General features: G+C 51.0%; 1 protein-coding gene across 2 annotated transcripts in view; it reads left to right on the top strand.

Annotated features, from left to right (window-relative positions):
* The first annotated feature begins 1,365 nt into the window (after positions 1–1,365).
* Positions 1,366–19,852, top strand: part of Gpt2 (glutamic--pyruvic transaminase 2) — a 33,219-nt gene continuing 14,732 nt past the window's right edge. Inside the window, exons 1-6 of one of the 2 annotated variants that reach the window (XM_005079194.4) lie at positions 1,366–1,489; positions 1,705–1,969; positions 10,356–10,445; positions 12,295–12,403; positions 16,169–16,299; positions 18,510–18,753. In XM_005079194.4, the coding sequence (XP_005079251.1) occupies positions 1,727–1,969; positions 10,356–10,445; positions 12,295–12,403; positions 16,169–16,299; positions 18,510–18,753 (817 nt within the window). In that variant the 5' untranslated portion in view covers positions 1,366–1,489; positions 1,705–1,726. Of the gene's footprint in view, positions 1,490–1,541; positions 1,563–1,704; positions 1,970–10,355; positions 10,446–12,294; positions 12,404–16,168; positions 16,300–18,509; positions 18,754–19,852 lie in introns of those variants that run through there. The other variant, XM_040735302.1, reaches the window with a different exon arrangement.

Raw genomic sequence — 19,852 nt, forward strand, 5'->3', positions numbered from 1 at the left:
GGGGATGGTGACATGCTTAAAGCCAGTAGACTCGGAAGTGATTGTAGGGGCTGGAGAGATGGCTCAGGGGTTGAGAGGACTGACTCTCCTTCCAGAGGACCCTGGTTCAATTCCCAGCACCCACATGGCAGCTCGCGTCTGTCTGTAACTCCAGTTCCAAGGCATCTGACACCCTTACACTGACATACTTGTAGGAAAAACACCAATGCACCCAATAAATAAACAAATAAATAAAATTACATTAAAAAAAGAAGTGGTTGTATGCAATTATTCTCAGCCCCTGATTTCCCACCACTGTTTCTCAAGCTTTATCTGTTTGTTTGTTGGGGCTGTGCAAGCCGTAGGCTGTTCTGCCTGAAAACTCCCAGAATCAGACAATTTTCAAGGCAACAAGGGAAAAGAAAAGCCATTTAACCCATTTATTTCACAGATGGGGAGGGAGTCTGAGGCAGAGAGAAGGAAAGTGACTCAACCATGTCCTCTTTGTAGATGTTTGTGGCTCAGCCTGCGCGACCTACCTTTGCACCAATGACACACTCAAACTAGCCTCATCCCAAGCTTGCTCCGCACGTCCAAAGTGTGCATGTGGAGGTGCCTATTGGCTGGATACTTTTGCCCAAAGTAATTGCTTCCATGTCCTGTGCATTCATTGTGCAACGAATATTTACTAAGTGCCTGTGTGCTAGAGATGTCGTGAAAACAGGCAAGAAAGACACTGTTCCTGTCCTGAGCACGTGAGAAATATCTAAACGAGTAATTTTAGATGCTGGGAAGGGTACAAAGAAAACAAAATGGAATTAATATAGGTGAGGCTTCAGATAAAGTGGTATTGAAAAACCTTACCACTCGGTGTGTGGTCCTTCCCGACAATGCCCCCCCACCCCCACCCCTTCCCCCAGCTCTTTGCTGACAAGAGAGAAGGAGCCAGGGTGGCATATCAAGTCGCAGCGGCCCTACTCCCTAACCAGCTGCCCCTGAGCGGCCAGTAGAACCATATGGCCTGGATGATGAAACTCAAGGCGAAGACTGCATCACCTCGCGGTCCACGTCCCCGTAAGGTGTCACGAGGTGAGGGTGGAGGAAGGCGGGGTCTGCGTCTAGGAAGAAGCAGCCAAGCAGCAAATAACTAAATTCCAAAAGCCTCTGGAAAGGACAGCTGCCTCCATACAGTCGGGATTTTCTGTCCTCCCAGAACCCGCCCAGACGACAGCTCCCCGCCCCCCTGACCAGCCCGGTCCGGCCTGCGCCAGGCCCTAGAGGACTTGTAGTTTATCTGGCACATCACAGCAGCGTTGCTACGGCCCAGACAACTACAAAACCCAGAAGCCAGCGCGCCGGCCCGGGGCGGAGTCGGCGGCGGTGGGTGTGCGAACGCAGAGGGCCAGGAGGTGCGGGTGCCAGGCGCCAGGATGCGGTGGCCGGCCACTCAGCTTGGGAGCAGCCCAGGCGCTTATTAACCGGAGCGGTGCGGGCGGCCCCGCGGCCACAGGCACGTTGCATTCGCACATTAGGTGCAGCCCGGGCCACCCAGCTGCACAGCGTCTTGGTGCTGCAGTGGCGCGGTGCGGGGTCCTGGTAACCGGAGGGTGGGAATCCAGCCCAGGAGCTAGGCTGGCGCTGCTGGCGGAGAGCCTTGGGGTCTTGGGGGACTGGTGTCCACCTGGGGCTGTGCGCGATGACTTGCTCTTGTTCTTTCTGGGCCAGGGTTATCCCCGGCAGGTTCGCGATGCAGCGGGCGGCGGTGCTGGTGCGGCGGGGCTCCTGCCCCCGCGCCTCGGGCCCCTGGGGCCGTAGTCACAGCAGCGCTGCAGCCGAAGCCTCGGCGGCGCTCAAGGTGCGACCGGAGCGCAGCCCTCGAGACCGTATCCTCACTCTGGAGTCCATGAACCCTCAGGTGAAGGCGGTGGAGTACGCCGTGCGCGGACCCATCGTGCTCAAGGCCGGTGAGATCGAGATGGAGCTGCAGCGGGTGAGCGCGGGGCCTGCGGGGCGTGAGGCCAGGGGGCGCTCATGGCGGGAAGGACCTTGGCAAAAACCCCTCTGGGGTCCTCCAGCAGGACCTCCACCCACAGCTTCCAGCTTTTTCATTGTGCCAATTTTGGCTGGAGCGAGAGAACGCCCCCTCTCTCGCCGGTCACTCACCAGTGCCCCGCATCTGGCACGAAGTGAGGCTTTCCGACGGTTCACTTGTTGAATTGCACCCAATGATTGAGTGAGTGGTCTATGCTGCCAGGCACTGCGTGTTCCCTAAGTGTCCTCGTGGAACCAAGATCCCTGGGAAGGAGGAAAACCAGTGAATATACAAGTGGGATTTTCAGATAGTGAATAAGTAGGGGCTCTGATTGAAGACAGGGAGATGAAGGGGTCTGTGGGGGTGGTGAGGGGGTGGTGAGTTAGGAGCAGAAGGAGGAATGGGAGGTTGTCGGCCAGTTTGTTCCCGAACCTTCCCCCTCCCGCCCCCGCCCCCCGGGGGGGCTGAGGCCTGTTGGGCGTTTGCCAGCCACAATTGACAAGAATAGGACTCTGTAGAAGAGACTGGCTGAATTCCTTCACTTGTACCTCGAGAACCGTGACTGCTACAGTCAGAGAGTTGGGGTCTTTTGGCCTTAATGAGGCAACCCTGGGACTTCATCTTGGTGGTGCCAGGGATGTTGGCTTGAATTCATAGCTGTTGTAAAAAACTGTGAGGTGATTTCTCCCTGCCCCAACCAGGGTGGTTTGGCTGTATGTATGTAGGACATGCCCTTGGATGAAAACAAGTTCTTTGTTCTGGGGACAAGGTTTGGCAGGGTAGCCCAGGTTGGCCTGGGACTCTGTGTCCTACTGCCTCTAACTCCATGTGTTGGAGCTTACAGGCACACACCACAGCGCCCTGCTAGGATACTGGTTTTTTGTTGTTTTTTTTGTTGTTGTTGTTGTTGGTTTTTTTTTTTTTTGGTTTTTCGAGACAGGGTTTCTCTGTGGCTTTGGAGGCTGTCCTGGAACTAGCTCTTATAGACCAGGCTGGCCTCGAACTCACAGAGGTCTGCCTGCCTCTGCCTCCGGAGTGCTGGGATTAAAGGCGTGCGCCACCAACGCCTGGTGTTAGGATACTGAGTGGAATTTAGAAGGCAGAGTCAAGAGGGAATGTCAAAAGGAAAACACTCCTAAGATTAATAAGAAAATGTTAGCGGGGAGAAGGGGGGATGATAGCATACACCTTTAGTCCTATCCCTCAGGAGGCAGAGGCAAGAGAATCTCTGTGAGTTCAAGGTCAGCTTGGTCTAAGAAAACAAAATAAAATGTTACCAGATAGTTCTGACCCAGGATGTGGATGGATGGGAAAGTTTCTTGATTTTGTTCCCAGGGTCACTAGATCCCAGTGTTTCTAAGATAGTGTGGTCACTCAGTATCTTTGAATAAGTGAGGGGAGCTCTCGGGGTCTTCTCTTTCCATGGGGAATTTGATGGGTCTGCTGATATCTCCTTAGACACTCAGTTCTACTCAGTATTGTGAGTTAGACAAAAGGAGTTCAGTGTCTGTTGCTAACCCTTTGCAGGATTAAGGGGTTTTTTTTTGTCTGTTTTTGTTTTTTAAGATTTATTTTTATGGGCTGGAGAGAAATGGCTCAGTGTTAAGAACACTGGCTGCTCTTCCAGAGGACCAGGGTTCAATTCCCAGCACCCATATGGCAGCTCATACCTGTCTGTAACTACAAGATAAGACACCCTCACACAGACATACATTCAGGCAAATACCAATGCAAATGAAATAGAAATAAGTGTTGAAAAAGATTTATTATTATTATTATTATTATTATTATTATTATTATTATTTGGTTTTTCGAGACAGGGTTTCTCTGTGTAGTTTTGGAGGCTGTCCTGGAACTCACTCTGTAGACCAGGCTGGCCTCGAACTCACAGAGATCCGCCTGCCTCTGCAGTGCTGGGATTAAAGGCATGCACCATCAACACCTGGCTATTTTTATTATTTTTAAATATGTGTATTTGTGTAGTTGTGTGCATGTGAGTACAGGAAGAGTTGGGTCTGTGCTGAGTGGTGGTGGCCCTTTAATCCCAGCACTCAGGAGGCAGAGGCAGCAGATATCTGAGCTGGAGGCCAGCCTGGTCTACAGAGGTGTAGTTCCAGGACAGCCAGGGCTACACAGAGAAACCCTGTCTAGAAAACAAAGCAAAACAAGAGTTGAATCTTCTTGGAAGCTGAAGTGCTTCCAAGCTCACAGGTGCTTGTGAGCCACCCGATGTGGGAACTGAACTGGAGTCTTCTGAGAGAGCAGAGTGCGCTGTTAGCCCCTGCCCCGTCTCTCCAGCCCAGGGTGTCCCAGAGAAGGCTGGCCCCATTCTCTGCCTGCCTGACATACTGGTGGGCATAGAGCATGTGTTCTTCTTTTCCGATCTTTGGTATCTGGGAGGCTGCAGCTGTCCCTCCTTGAGGCAACAGTCTCCCTGCTAAAACAAAGCTAGGGTTAATGTGTTCCCTGTTTTATCACATCACAGCTGATTTCTCTGGTTCCAGAGATGGGAGAGGTTCCAGGAATTACCTCTACCTTTTTGCGAAACAGCAGCTTCCGTGTCAGCTCCATAAAATAGAGGATGGTGAGAACCAAAAGGTCACTGAGCTTAGGTCCAGGCTGCATACTGCTATTCCGGTCTTGTAGAGAGTATGTGCGAACGTTCCGAGAGCAGTCAGCGCTGTGATCAACGGCAGGGAAGTTGGGAAGTTCTAGGTTTACGGGGAGGGGTAGATGCCCTTAGTAAAAGTTTTCGTGGCAGAGGGAGGCAGGGCGGATGACTCGGGACTTTACTATGCAACTCCATGTATCTAGGAAGGGTTTCCAGCAGTGGTATAGCTCAGGTAGATACATGTCTTGGTCATTGAGCCAGAAGCATCCTGACTTCCTAGGCAGACATTCCACACACCCAAGTTTGAGCTCCCCAAGTTAGCTGAGAAGTTCTCTGTCCACCTACACTCTTCTCTGGTGTTTTTGTTTTAAGACAGGTTCTGACTATGTAGTCTTAACAGACCTCAATCGTTCTACATTGATCAGGCTGTCCTGGGACTCACAGAAGGTGTGCACCGCCACTCTCTGGTCCTATCATTCAGCTATGTCAGCCATACTTGTCAGTTGTTTCTTTCCCTTTTGGGAGGATGCAGGTTGGTGCTGGAGACTTGAATTTAGGGCTTTACTAATGCTAGGCAAGCATTCCGCCATGGACCTACAGCTGTATTCTGAGTCCTGTTTGCTTTTATTTATCTTTTGTTTGTGTTGCCTTTGGAAGATTTGTTGTTTTTTTTTTTTTTCCTCTGCCTGGTTTGAATTATAGCAACACAAATTGCACGAATATTCTAAGGGGTTTTATCTGGTCAAGAGGTTTGTACCAAGACTCGGGGCAAATTCCATGTGTTCTCTGGGCATCAGTTTCCCTAGTCTATAAAGGAGGCAAAGAGCTTAGCTGGCCCACTTGCTCCTTTCTCTGAGCCTTGTCCTGGGGGACCTGAGGTGACACCCTTGGTAGTTCCCGGCACCTTATGATGCTTACGGAACTGTTTCTGTGAGTTCTTTACTGCTAGGTAGTACCAGCTGGACATGTGGCCCTGGTGTTTGTCTCCAGGGTGGCTGGCAGGGCTCTGATAAGGTAGCATGAAGGAAGAGGGGAAGAGGCTAGGGGTAATAGCCAGACCAGGGGTCTATTTCTCCCCGGGGAGCAGCCCCAAGGGAGATCCCATCGGTCATTGAGATCAGCAATTTTAATAAACTTGCAGTTAGGGGGTTGAGAGGATCTGACAGTTTCTCAAGCTTCTTTTTTCTCTTGTTTGTTCAAGGGCCGGGATCAGGACTTGGCACAGCAAAGTGACGGAATGGCTTTACTTTTCCAATTGTAAAAGTAAACACCAGCAGGGTGGGGTGGTGGTGGGGTGGCTGTAAATCTAGCTACTTGGGAGTGGGGGGGGCGGACTTGAGTCCAGGACTTAGGGTCAGCCTGAGTGATGTAGGAAACCTCTGTTTCAAAAATCGGAAATATAAAAGTGCTTGCCATATAAGCACAGGGGCTTGAGTTTGATCCTCAGAACTCATATGAAAAGGGCAGGCATGGTGGCACGCACTTGTATCCCCAGTGCTGGGGAAGCACACAGGATCCCTGGGGTTTCCTGACCAGGAGCAGCCTACTCAAGCCGATGAGAGACACCGTCTTAAAACATGAGGTGGATGACTCCTGAGGAACCACGCCCAAGGTTGACCTGTGACCTCTACTTGCACACGTATGCACCTACAGGAACACAAAGTAAATAAAACAAAAAAGCTCACGAAGAGCAGAAGGTTCAGAATTAGAAAAGATTGATTTGTGTTACCATCAGGGTGTGTTGCATGTAAACATAGTCTCCTAACACCTGGCTGTCGTCGTTAGCTGGATAAAATTCATAGCCCTGGATATGCTAAGCTCAAGTGGTTGAATCTCACCGGTCATTTTCAGAGTTTAGATTTTACTTTAAAATATGGAGAATTACCAGGTGCGATGGCACACACCTTTGATCCCAGCACTGGGGAGGCCTGGGCAGGTGGATATCATCTGAGGATTCCAGGCCAGACTGGTCTACATAGCGAGTTCCAGGCCAGCCAAGCAGCCAAGGCTACAAAGTAAGACCCTGTCTCAAAAGAAAACAAAAATTGAGTAATAGAGAATAAAATTATTCCCTCTGGGAATACCTGCACATGCCTTCCAAGCCCTGGGATTAAAGGCATGTGCCACCATACCTGACTAGCGCTTTTTTTTTTTTTAATAAAACAGCATTTTTCTCACGTGTGTGTGTGTGTGTGTGTGTGTGTGTGTGTGTGTGTATACAGGTGCACACACATACATGTAGGGAGCATGTAGAAGCCACAGGACAACATTGGTCATTCTTGGATGCTGTACACCTTAGATTTGGAGACAGGGGCTCCCATTTGCCTGGAACTCATGGATTCATCTAGGCTGGTGAACCCTGGGAATTCACTTGTTTGCACTTCCCAGCACTGAGATTATAAACATACACCATTGCATTTGAGGGGTTTTTGTTTTTGCTTTTTTAATGTGATTCTGGGGCTCTAACTCAGGTCACTGTACCCGCCTGAGCCACCTCCTCAGCCTTCCCTGTTCTTTGATTACTTCTTTTGTTTTGCCTTGTCCCCGTTTGACTTGGTGTCCTTTAGTGGTGCTGGGCTGTGGAGAGGGAATATAAATCTTTTTCTGTTTTCCTCTGAAGAAGTGTTTCACCACTACTGTCCCCTGATAGGAAGAGAGCATGCCCTGCCTCCCCTGGACCCACCCTCAGTGCCGCCTGGGATGCAGTTGTGGGCTGGATGTGTACAAGTGCGTTAGACAACTGAACTCTAGAATGCCATGAGAGACGGCCGGAACACGGCATGCTTGTTAGTTCCCCTGCCAAGGTGCTGAGCTGGGGCAGTGGCCCCTCTGAGTGCACATACCAGGCCTGGATAAGCACTTTGGGTCAGAATCTTTCTGGGGTACCTTGGTCTTTCCAAGCCCATGTGGAGCTTGTCTGCCCAGAACACCCTTCTGAGTGGTTGCTCTTGGCTGTATAGAGTGGTCTACTTGTCTATTCAAGGGAACCGCTTTCCTGGCCCAAGCTCATCCATCGTGCAAAGTGTCCATGGTCTGTAGGCACAAAGACCCAAGAAAAGGGGGTGCTCGGTGTTCCCAGGCTTCATGTCTACAAGCCCTGAATTGCTTACCAGTGCCAGGGGGAGGGCACAGGGAAGGGACATCCAGGGGCTGTTTTCCAGGCATTATTTTCTTCTGTATTGGGTTGGCCCAGGGCCCAGGCCTATAACTGTGCTGAGTCTTGGTCTTCTTGGCTGTGACAGATTTATTTCTTACTGTTAGCATAGGCTCTCCATACCACAGAAGTCACCTACGTTCAGTAGCTGTAGACTTAGAGCTACAGTGATTTAAAGGCTGACGGAGGGTTCCTCAGCAGGAACCCAGGCCAGTGCCAGGGGGTGTGGGCCTGCCTTTTGTATGCTGTGACTTAGGTAGCTGCCTCATAACCAGCCTTCTTGGCTCCCACTTGTGGGGTGAGCCTTGGCAGACTACATTCCTATCTCTCCTGCTCTCACCCCTGACCCAGCCTGGTGCAGCAAGGGCTGCCACCACCTGCCTTGTTCTAGAGATGTCTGAGCACCAGGGAAAAGCTCCATAAATTGGCCACCTCTGACTAGCTCAACAGATGGGACACGGGCACTTGCAGGGTCCCCTGTCTCCCAGACACACCTCTCAGAGACTCGGGCTCTGTGAAGCTCTGAGGCCCGTTCTAGGCTTCTTTTCTCAGCCTACTATGCGTTGTGACTTAGGGCTGTAAACGAGGCTCAGAAGAAAACTTAAGTGGCAGCTGCTTTTGTTCCTGGAGACACTGTCATCGTCATCGTAGTCGTTGTCTTCTTTTGTTGAAGGGTACATTACTGATTATTAAAAAAGAAAGAAAAGAGGCATGGTGGAGAAGGACCAAAGAGTGCTCATTGTGTGAGCGTGAGCCTGAGTTCAAATCCCCAGTGCCCATGCACAAAGCCAGACCTGGTCCCACCTGCATTGAAACCCCAGTGCTGGTGACAGCGGAGATGGAAACAGTGCCAAGGCTGGCTAGCTGTCGGCCCGGCCAAAAAACAGCAGTGTCAGGGGCAATGAGACATCCCATCTTGGAGCAACAAGATGGAGAGCTATGGAGACCAGCCAGAATCCTCCTCTGGCCTGTACATGTTTGCCCATGCTCAAACACACACCTGAGCATGGTATGCACGCATGCACACATGTGCAGACACACACATATACTTGTACATGTCTGTGTGTGCATGTACATACACACACTCAGGAGGACAAACTTCACCAGTGTCAAAACCATAGAATTGTATCTTTTTTTGGTTTTTCGAGTCAGGGTTTCTCTGTATTGTTTTGGAGGCTGTCCTGGAACTCACTCTGTAGACCAGGCTGGCCTCGAACTCACAGAGATCCACCTGCCTCTGCCTCCGGAGTGCTGGGATTAAAGGCGTGCGCCACCACTGCCCGGCAGAATTGTATCTTTATTGTATTTGGGAAAGCACAGGTGGCAAGGCCTTCCCACCCTTATCCCTTCTTCCTCCACAGTGACACTCAGAGCCTCCTTCCTGGACTAGCTGTGTAAGGTGGCGTCTGTTCCCGATGGTCTTCTCAGTCACCTGGGGAGGTCTTTAAACTTGTCTAGTCTCTTCCTCCAGTAGCTAATTCTGGATTTATCAGGGAGCTGTGTAGACTCCTCTGTTTCCATATCTCCATCCATTTTACCTTTGTAGCAGCTGAAGTGTCTTTCACTCACTCCCTAATGACATCCAAATGTCTGTCTGTCTGTCTGTCTCTGTGTGTGTGTGTGTGTGTGTGTGTGTCTGCCTGTCTCTGTGTGTGTGTGTGTGTGTCTGTCTGTCTGTCTCTGTTTCTGTCTGTCTCTCTCGATAAGATAGGGTTTCTTTGTGTAGCCTTGGCTGTCCTAGAACTCACTCTGTAGACCAGGCTGGCCTCGAACTCACAGAGATCCACCTGCCTCTGCCTCCCGAGTGCTGGGATTAAAGGCGTGTGCTGCCACCGCCTGGCTCAGATCTCTCTGAGTTAGTCCCTCTGTGATTCCTGTTTAGTGCTCACTTCATTGTCCCTTTCTGCTAAAAAAAGAAAGAAAAGGAAACTAGCCTTTCTGCAAAACCAGGGTTGCAAGAGAACAAGGCAGGACCTAACTGCCGGGGGTGGATGTCCTCGGGAGGGGAACATGAACTTAGCGTCTCTTTCTTATGCTCTCAAAGTGAAAGTCTGCTTGGGCCCAGGGGATAGGGACATCTAGGCTCTCCCTCCCCGACACTTGGCATATTTGCTGCTGGCCTCACTGTTTCTCCACGCTACTTTGGTCCCAGTGTTTTCTTTTATAAATCCTGGTGAAGTGACACCTTTGGGGCTGCCTTAGGGCGCTCCAGCCACCCCACAGTTCGTCCGGTAAGTAGGGGGCAATAGAGCAGAGTGCACTGAGGCCTGGCTTCCAAACTTCTAATCCTAAAGCTGTGTTATCAATTGTGTGACACCGAGCAAGTCTGTTAGTCTTTTGGAACCCCAGCTTCCTCGTGTGTGAAATGGGGTTGCTCCTGGTTCTTCCTCACGGAAATGGCTGTGAAGATTAAATGGGGTCAGGCATGTCACAGGCTTGGTTAGCACTGCTTGACATTTGGTGAGGCTCAAAATAGGATTGTTTATTAATATCTTGTGGTAATTCTATTCTACAGCTTGGCCTCAGGAATGTAGGGTCTAAGAGTCGTTAAATAACCACCTGCCACCTTTTCTCTGCAGGGTATCAAAAAACCATTCACAGAGGTAATCCGAGCCAACATCGGGGATGCCCATGCTATGGGCCAGCAGCCAATCACCTTCCTCCGTCAGGTGAGCCCGCCCTCAGGAACAGGCCTCGAGCCCTAAGCTGGAACCCGGGAGGGGCCAGTCCCCGAGGGATGTGCCGCCAATGGCAGCCATTTCAGGCTCCTGCAGTCCCCTCTTTTAGCAGTCCCTCCCGAGGGCATCAAAAATGCCATAGCCCATTTGGGGTGGTCTGGGGTAGGACGCTTCCAGGGAGGTTTTTGTCCGTGCTAGGTCTGGGGTCCTGACACAGAACTTCTGTTAGGGTGATCACGTGTGTGTAATGGGACAGAGAAGTACAAGCCCAGCTGGCGGGAGGGGGTACCCAGGGTGGAGGGAGCCCCTGGGTTTGAGTGCTGGCTGCCTTTGTGGAAGTCATCAGGGTGCCTTGGAGGGTAGATGAGGTCTTCCTCCAGCCCAGCAGGAAGTCCAGGTTACAGCAGTCCCTGCCTCCCTCATCCCCTCATAAGGGCTCTAGATGATGTCGAGTTTCAGTGTTTATGTCTGAACATCGGTGACAAAATGGTGCAGGACCAGCAGGCCAGAAAGAGGGAAAGCGGGGAAGGAAGATGCCTCTGGGCAACCCGACCAGGGAGGGGTAGGAGACCTAACTATGGAGAGCTCTTCCCTGGAGGAGGAATGGGCCTGCTTAGGTACCGTGGGTGGTCAAGGTTCACAGGCAAGGCGGGTGACCACCTTTCAAAATGGCAGCCCCGTTCTCTTTTCTCTACCCGTGTCACCACCTTCAGAAGTGGCACACAGTGGGGTGCCCTTGCCTTTCCTTTGGGGCAGAGGGCTGTTGCTGCTAGGAAGCCCCAGCTGCAGCCCCTGTGTGACGGAAGAAGGGTACAGCCGGTCCTGGTCTGAGGAACGCCCCGAAACCGTTGACCTTTGGAGGGCTGTGGAGATGAGTGGATTGGGCTCAGGATGCAGAAGTTGGGGTACCAAACGGTACCTCTGTGAGAGGAGCAGAGGCAAGAGGAGGGCCAAGGCCCTTGAGTGTCAGGTTCCAGATACAGACCTGGTCTCAAGCCGTGAGTAGGTTACAGGCTGTCAAACTCATCCCCAAAGTCAACTGAGCCCTGGACCCCAATTGTCTTAACTTGTCTTGCGTGGTATCAGCTGCTTGTAGCCTTCATCAGTCTCCTCTGGTCTTCGTAATGCCCCCGGGACAAAGGGTCAGCTAGGGTATTGCTCTTTACCCAGAGAAAGAAAAGCCACAGAACTGGTCAGACTGCTATCAGAGCTATGACCTGTTCTCCGCTCCCCACACCCCTATAGTGAGCCTGGCTTGTTTCCTCAGTCGCCAGCTTTAGACAGGTGCACTGGGTTTTACTGACACCTTATCACCCATGGCCTTGGTTAATCCTCTCAGTTTGTGTGTTTAGGTGATTTTATGTTACAGGGAGGGAAAGCCTTTCCGGCTTTCAGATCTGAAGATTAGTCTAGAGGAAGAGCAGGGTGAGGAGGGCTTCAGGCTGTGGGCCTGCAGGGGGTCTTATAGCTTTCTTGTCAGCAAATTCTTGCTCCCCACTGAGGCCCAACCCCTTACCCAGGAGACCCTCTGGCTCTTGTGATCCTAGATGTTTGGGTCCAGTGTTCCTCACAGATGAGTAGAGTCCAGGGCCAAGTAACATCTCACAATCTGCCATGGCTCCTCCTGTGGCACCCCATTCTTGGGCCAAGCCTTGGCCGTCGGAATCTCTCTTCCTGCAGAGAGCCAGCGTCTTCCTGTTTGCTCCCCTGAGCTCCCACAGCCTCAGCTCTCGTGGAGGGGCATGCTGCATGCGGCATGGTGTGGAGTTGCCACCTTCTCTCTGCACCTTGCCCGGCTTCGGTACCACCTTGTAAGCTCAGCTGTACCCTCTTTTTTTAGGTAATGGCACTCTGCACCTACCCAAATCTGCTAAGCAGCCCCAGCTTCCCAGAAGATGCTAAGAAGCGGGCCCGGCGGATCCTGCAGGCTTGTGGCGGAAACAGCTTGGGTGAGGCCCAGCTTGCAAGTCCTCAAGGATGTGAAGTGAACGCGGGTTCCAGGATGGGTCTGGGCCCGTCACCAAGCAAAGGGATGGGAGGTGGCTGTGCTAGGAAGGTGGCTGACGTGCAGGGTGTGCGCAGACGCATACACACTCTTTCTCCCTCTAATCTGAGTCAGTGGTATCCGCGCCGTCTTTGGGTGGGTCGGAAACTCAAGTACAGGCACCTCCATTCTTCTGGGTCTGGGCGCGTTAGGCTGACGAAGGTTTGGTTCAGTAACCAGCTGGAGTCTGAGTAAGAGGATAGTTCCCAGCCTTGCTCAAGCCCCTTGTATCTGTGGTGTTGTCTGAGAAACGGCTACTGCTTGCCGAGGACAGGAAGCACGCAGGTCACCTCTGCCAGGCTTTGTTTGGCTTACTTCAGTTGAATTGTCCCCATTACCCCATCCCCCCCCAGCCCCCCACTGTGCTCCATCCCTTCTGCCCTCCCTCTGTCCCTCTTTGTGGAGAGCCCAGGCCCAGCAGTCTGTCTCCTGATAGAGGCAGGTCCCCTCTGGCTCCATGCATGGAGCTCCTGAATTTGACCTCTGTGGATGTGAAAATGATACTCCCCTCCCTCCCCCACTTAGAGTCCAACTCTTGGCCTCTAGCTCTCTGTTCTCATCTTCTTGTTTATTCCCCCTTCCTTCCCCAGCGCCTGCACAGCGCATCTCAATCAAAAAGCCAGTTGTTCTCAAAAGATTTCTTAGGATATGCGCCCTAGTGTTCTGAGACCTAGAGCCAAGAGTGAGACAGAGTTTCTCTGAATTGCTCAGTTAGGGAACAGTCCCTGTCCCCCTGCCTCCTCCATGCTACCCTCCCCCCCTTTTCTGCACTCTCTCTTGTGGGCTCTGTGCTTACCTGGCCATGGTGACCCTGTCAACACTCTTAGGAACAGGCCAGTGCCCCTGCTTCCCTGCCTGTCAGCCTGAGCTCTAAATCGTGGGGGAGGCATTTCTTTTCCTGTACCCTCTGCCTAGCACAGAGGACAAATGTATTTCTCAAAGCCCCGATGGCCTCCAGACGTTCTACGGGAGAGGCAGGAGAAGGGGAGGGGAGTTTGCTTTATGTGCATCTTATGTGAGGGGATGGGGAGTGAATCTTTGTTCCGCCCACTAACCCTCATCTATTGATTTTTGCCCCTCTTTGTCAGCTTGAGCTAGGGGGTAGGTGAGAGGCTGTATCTATGGAAGGGTTGTCTTGGGGCATCACAGGAGGAGGCCAGTAGACCATAAGGGTCTACACTAGGCTTTGTCCCAGGAGCTCATGAATACAGATAAGGGAAATGCATTCTGGGCCTTCCTTCTCATCTTTAAACTAGGGAGTATCTTGTCTCTCCCTTCTGGATTTGTAAGAAAGGCTGGTGTATCTGCCAGAGCCTCCTGTTAGATGCAGGGATGCAGCCGGGCCCTGCCCACTGCAAGGAACAGTTCGTGTGGTCCTTGTAATGGTGGTGTTGAGATGCCACTGTCAGCTGAGCCCTTGGCAGCCCCAACTGTTTTCTGCAGTGAAAGGAAAAGGAAGTGGGATGTGTTGGTGTTCTCTAGGACCATATTGACCAGGGTATGGATTACTGAATGTGTATATGAAGGGTGTTTTTTAAACTTTAAACATTTTTATTTTATGTATATAGGCATTTTTGCCTGCATGTGTATCTCTACACCACTTGAGAGCCTTCTGTCTGTGGAGGCGAGGAAAGGGCCTTGGATCTCCTGGAACTTGGAATTATAGAAGGCTGTGAGCCACATGTGGGTGCTGGGTGTTGGTTGAGCCCAGGTCCTCTGGAAGAGCAGTCTCTATGTGTCCCAGGTGTGTGTCGTGCCCAGGGGCCAGAAGAAGGTGTTAATCTTCTGGAACTGCAGCCCCAGGTGTCAGTGAGCCTTCAGATGGTGCTGAGGATTGAATCTGGGTCCTCTGCAAGGACAGCCTGCCCTCTTCACTGCTGAGCTGTCTTTCTAGGCCCTGTGCATGAAGTCTTAAAGTCCACACGGTTTTCTCATGACTCTTAAAATCAGTTTTTAATTGATAGGGTGTGGTGACATGCCCTTTAATTCCAGTAGTCCTAAGGCAAAGTCAAACAGATCTTATTAATTTGAGCCTAGCCAGAGCTACATAGAGACTCTGTCTTTAAAAAAAATGTTTCTTACTAGTGCTTTCTTTCTTGTCGGTCTGACTAGCAGTTTAGTGCTTAGGTTGTGTCCTGGATACTAAGTATCCAGGAGGAGTTGGGAGCTGTGAGCTTTGTCTGACCTGACTCAAGGCACGTATTGTGCTCCAGGTGCTATTCCGCACGCTGACTGAGTGATTGAGGTGAATAGTCTCTGTGCTCGTGGAATGTACGGCCCATTTTGAGAGGAGTAGACACTGACTACTCAGGGGCTGGAGAGATGGCTTAGCCGTTAAGAGCATTTGCTGCTGTTTGTTGTTTTGTTTTTCGAGACAGGGTTTCTCTGTGGCTTTGGAGGCTGTCCTGGAACTCGCTCTGTAGACCAGGCTAGCCTTGAACTCACAGAGATCCGCCTACCTCTGCCTCCCGGGTGCTGGGATTAAAGGCGTGCGCCGCCTCTGCCTGGCTGCATGTGTTGCTTTTGCAGAGGACTGGAGTTCAGTTCCCAGCAACCATGTCAGGCCAGGCTGCTCACAACTAACTGCCTTTAACTCTTGCTCTGGGTGGTGGTAGTGGTGGTGGTGGGGTGTCCAATGCTTTTGACTTCTGAAGGCATCTGCACTCATGTGCATATGACCACACATAGATACATACGTATATAAATAATTACTATGAATTTTATATATGTGTGCCATTCCCAGCTTTCATGACTTAATTGGATAAGGGGCAGAAAGCTATAGGATTACATCAAGGGGTCCTAATGTAGAGGGAGAGTTCAAGAAAACAGATTGGAGCTGGTGTGGTGATCCACACCTTTAACCCCAATGCTCAGAAGGCAGAGGCAGACAGACCTCTGCAAGTTTGAGGCCAGCGTGGCTTATGTAGTGACTGGATTGTATGTAGAGACCCTGTCTCAAAAAACAAAGCAAAAAAAAAAAAACAAAAACAAAAAAACAAAAGAGGAGGCTGAGCAAAAGAGAGCTCACAGATGCATTCCAGATAGAGGGAGCAGTGTGAGCAAAACCCTTGAGGTGTAGGGTGGTGTGATCCGGTGAAAGGGGCTGGGGTACCCAGGGTGGAGAGGGCATTTGGAGATGGTGATGGGCCAGTTTGTAAACTGGGAAGCAGATGAACACTCACACGAGAAGTGACTTCTAAGCAGAGGTGTAGTGTGGAGGGAGCAGTGGTGGTTAGGTGCTCCAGGGTCAGTCTCCAGGATCTGTGTTGGTGCCACTTAGAGCCCTGTGCGATTCTGGAGTACTAGTGTCAACCCATTCTCTCAAGTTCTGTAGAACCATGCGTAAGCACCTACCTAAAACATAGAAACCCCAGATCTAATGGATACAGTTGTCATAAAACACGTCTGTATCTCAGGTATGGGCACCACTAGACACATTAGAAACCAGGGCTTAATGTATAATAGGTACTCAGTAAGCACTGGGTGCGTGTGTGGGCCCAAATAAGTAGGTAAGCAGCTTGCCATAGTTCCAGAGCCCAGAGCAGTGGGAGGGAGGCCCTACTTTAGTGTCTGTAGCTGTCTTTACCCCCAGTTAATCTGTGGATGTCACACTCATTTTGTTGAACCAGACATCTCGCCTCTAATCACTGTCTTGCTTGTTGTCTCACAGGATCTTACAGTGCCAGCCAGGGTGTTAACTGTATCCGTGAGGATGTGGCAGCCTTTATCACCAGGAGAGATGGTGTGCCTGCAGACCCAGACAACATTTACCTGACCACTGGAGCTAGCGACGGTATTTCTGTATGTGCAGAGATGGCCCGTTCTTACCCAGGGTTCACTCTTGTGAAGAACAGCCTTGCAAGTTAGGGCTAGGTGTTTGAACTAGCTGGCCAGGAGACAGGCTCAGTGAGCAGAGTGGGCTGCCCGAGCTCTGATGTCATGCAGCAGAACTTGGATGGGAGGGCTTTTTATTGGGAAAAAAATGAATGGGAAAAGAGGGGGAGACCTCTGGGGACAGGAGTAGCAGAAGAGAAGGGGGGGCAGAGAGACAGGCAGAGAAGCAGAAGGAGAGAAAACTTGGAGGTTGGCAGGGAACATAGTGAATGTGCACAGGCGGTGCTCTTAGTGGCTGCAGCTGAGGACGTATCCTGTCAGGACCCCAAGGGCAGGCCAGTACAGATGCCTGAACTAACAGTGGCTTCTAGTCCCTGATAGTGTCATGACCCTGGATATAATCGCAGCTTCAATTTCCCTGCACAGGATCCACCAGCAGATCTAACTGGTGGGAAGCTATAGGATGCTTGAGGTTGCCCCTGGGCCTCTGTTGTCAGCACACGCTGGTGCTCCTCCTCTGCCGGGCATTGTGCTCGGTGCTGAGGAGACCTTAGGGAACCAGGTGGGCCGCTTGGCGTCTGCCTACATGCCAATGTTATGACAGTCTAGCGTTAACACCACATACACAGAGGTCACCTCACGAGTTTTTCAGTTTCTGTTCTGTTGTGAAGAAAAAGACCAAGTGCTGTAATGGTCGCAGCAGGAGCTATAGAAGGTTCCTCTGAGAAAGACTAAAAGATTGGGGAATGGGTTGGGGAACGTGGGAGAGGAGGTGTTTTCTAAGTGGAAAAGGTCTTGATCTGGGAAGAGGCTTAGAGTTTCAGAAATGGATTCAAGGTGGGTGAGCTCACACAGTGAGGGATAGTTACCAGAAACAGGGCTAGGGAAGCAGGTAATGGCTAAGTTCCATAGGGCCTTAGAAGCCATGCTGAGCATTTACGTCATCCTAAAAACAGAGAACCACTGTCACTTCAGTGATGGGAGGGAGGCCACATGTCAGTCAGTATTCGGTTCAACATGGGCCTGGCCAGAAAGAGTGAAGGGACACTTGACTCAGAGTGAGAGAAGAGGGCTCAGGCTGGGCATCAGTAAGCAACGGCATGGCTTATGTGGAGTTACATGGCTGAAGTCTGAAATCCCAGGCTTGGGGAAAGGGCTCGTGGCCTCCTGGGCTTTGTTTGTTGACTTGTTTTGTTTAATCTTCAGAGCTGAGGGTCAAACCTGGCCCTCTGTGTGCGTTACCACTTCCTTAGCTGCACATACCCTGGCCCTCTGTTCACTTTCGGCATGTGTCTCTCTGGCTCTGCTAAGTGCCGTTAATTAAGTCGCGTGCTCTTCCTAACTGAGCAGTTGTTATTATCCTTTCCATCTTACTGAGGCTCTTGCTTTGGTGTTGAGTGTTTGTTTCCCAAGGCCTTTCAAATAGATCCACCGGTCTCCTCCTGGGCCCATGAGGCAGTAAGTGGTCATCACGCAGTCTGGTGGGATTCTTGCAGCAAGGAATTGAACCTGAGGTGGACCCTGTGCCCATGTGTGAGGGGGGAGGTCTCTCTGCTTCCTTGGTGTACTAATCCAGGGAATTATTGCTACTTTCACCAGCGCCTCACCAGATTCCCGAGTTTTCCCTGGAAACCTATAAATATGCACTCCGCTTAGCTCGCAAACAGGCGAAAGCACCGCTTGGTAGCTGGTGATACCATTTCAACGGCCTCCTATTTACAAGTCCATCCAGTCGTGTGTGGACAACTGATGATGACTGACAAAGTAGAGTTTAAAAGGGATTATCACAGTAAGGAAGGTCAAGGCAGGACCAGCCCAGATACTGTTTAGAAAGTGATTGGTTGGTTGGTTGGTTGGTCTGGGGTGTAGCCCAGGCTGGCCTCAAACTCGTGATGGTCATGCCTCAGCCACCAAAGTGCTGAGATTATGCATGTGTTGCTCCACATCTGTCAAGGGTCCAGCCTTTACTACGCAATATGTCAAGAACTTTAAGCCATTTAGTGTTTTGTACTGCCTACAGCACCCCTTAGGTTCCAGCTAAGGAAACAGGGAAGTGAAGCAAACTTGATGGGGTTACACCAGAAGCAGGCAGCAGGGCCTCTGGCGGAGAGCTGGGGCTGGGCTTCTTGAAGGATGACAAGCGGCAGGGCCCCTGTAGATGTTGCTTTCTGTTGCAGACGATCCTGAAGCTACTGGTCTCCGGGGGTGGCAAGTCACGGACAGGAGTGATGATCCCCATCCCACAGTATCCTCTCTACTCCGCGGTCATCTCCGAGCTCGGTGCCATCCAGGTGAACTACTACCTAGATGAGGACAACTGCTGGGCCTTGGATGTCGACGAGCTCCGGCGGGCGGTGCGGCAAGCCAAAGACCACTGTGACCCCAAAGTGCTCTGCATTATCAACCCTGGGAATCCCACAGGTCTGCAGTTTGCTCTTAGCACTTCCCCAGGGGCTAGGAGGGGCAAGTGTGAGGACGCTTGACCTCTAAAGAGTTAAGTGTCACAAGGTCCCCTCTGTTCCAGTTTCCCAGTTCATTCCACATTTGCTAACAGCTGTGAAACTCGCCTCAGGCCACCTCGGGAGATGAGAAACAGGCGGTTGTTTTTTAGTTGTATTGCAGACAGGACCTGTTCTTTTTCATATTTTACTTCCATTTGCAAAGACTCATCTCCTTGAAGCTATTCACACAAACTGCCACCATCCAGCCTGGATCATTACATTCCCTTCCTCTTGTTTTTCTCAGCTGCTTTCAGAGTGCTGGTGTGTGGAGTTTGGCTGTTTCTTTGAGAAGAAAACGCCATATTAAAAACAAACAAAAGAAGAAAAAAAAGCCTGTTTCTAGAAGTTGAAAAGCACTCCAAATTTTGCATGTTTTTCTTAGAAAAAAAAAGGATACAGCCCTGCCTGTTTTGACCCCCCAGGCCGCTGCTTCCTGTGTCTCCAGGGCTATTTGGATGAGGCAACAGGAACTCCCTTCTCCTGAGTTGAGCTAAATTGAATTGGAGCCAGAATACATCAGAGTTGATTGTGGAATCTGCTTCTCTGAAACATGAAATGATGCTTCAATCAGCTCAAAACAACCACTTTAATTCTTGGATGGCGCAGAGACACACCTGATGCAAACATTAGTGTGTGTGCTCCCGTGCCTTGTAGGAGGATGAAGATGCTCTTGTGCCCATGACGCAGTTAAGGGAAATGACAGAGAACTCTGCTCTGTCGGGCTGTAGATCAGTATCACAAAGGCAGCTTCGAAACCTCCCAGGCTGGTCCGGAGGTCAGTGTTCATAGCGCTGAGGAGAACTTCTTTAGGACACTGGTTCCTAACCTCTTAGCTTGTTAAAGTACAGGATGTGGACTCCGCCCACCAGTGTTTTAATGACTGGGTAGGGCTGGAGACCTGGCAGGCTTCCCCAGTCCAAGATGACACTTCTGCTGATCCCAGGGCCACACTTGGAACAGCGAGTCCTGCAGCATTGTGTGCTGAGTCGGCTGTTGAGTCAGCCCTTTTTTGTCTGTGT

Source organism: Mesocricetus auratus, unplaced genomic scaffold (assembly GCF_017639785.1).
Source record: "Mesocricetus auratus isolate SY011 unplaced genomic scaffold, BCM_Maur_2.0 Super-Scaffold_100045, whole genome shotgun sequence".
In the NCBI taxonomy this organism is placed as follows: domain Eukaryota; kingdom Metazoa; phylum Chordata; class Mammalia; order Rodentia; family Cricetidae; genus Mesocricetus; species Mesocricetus auratus.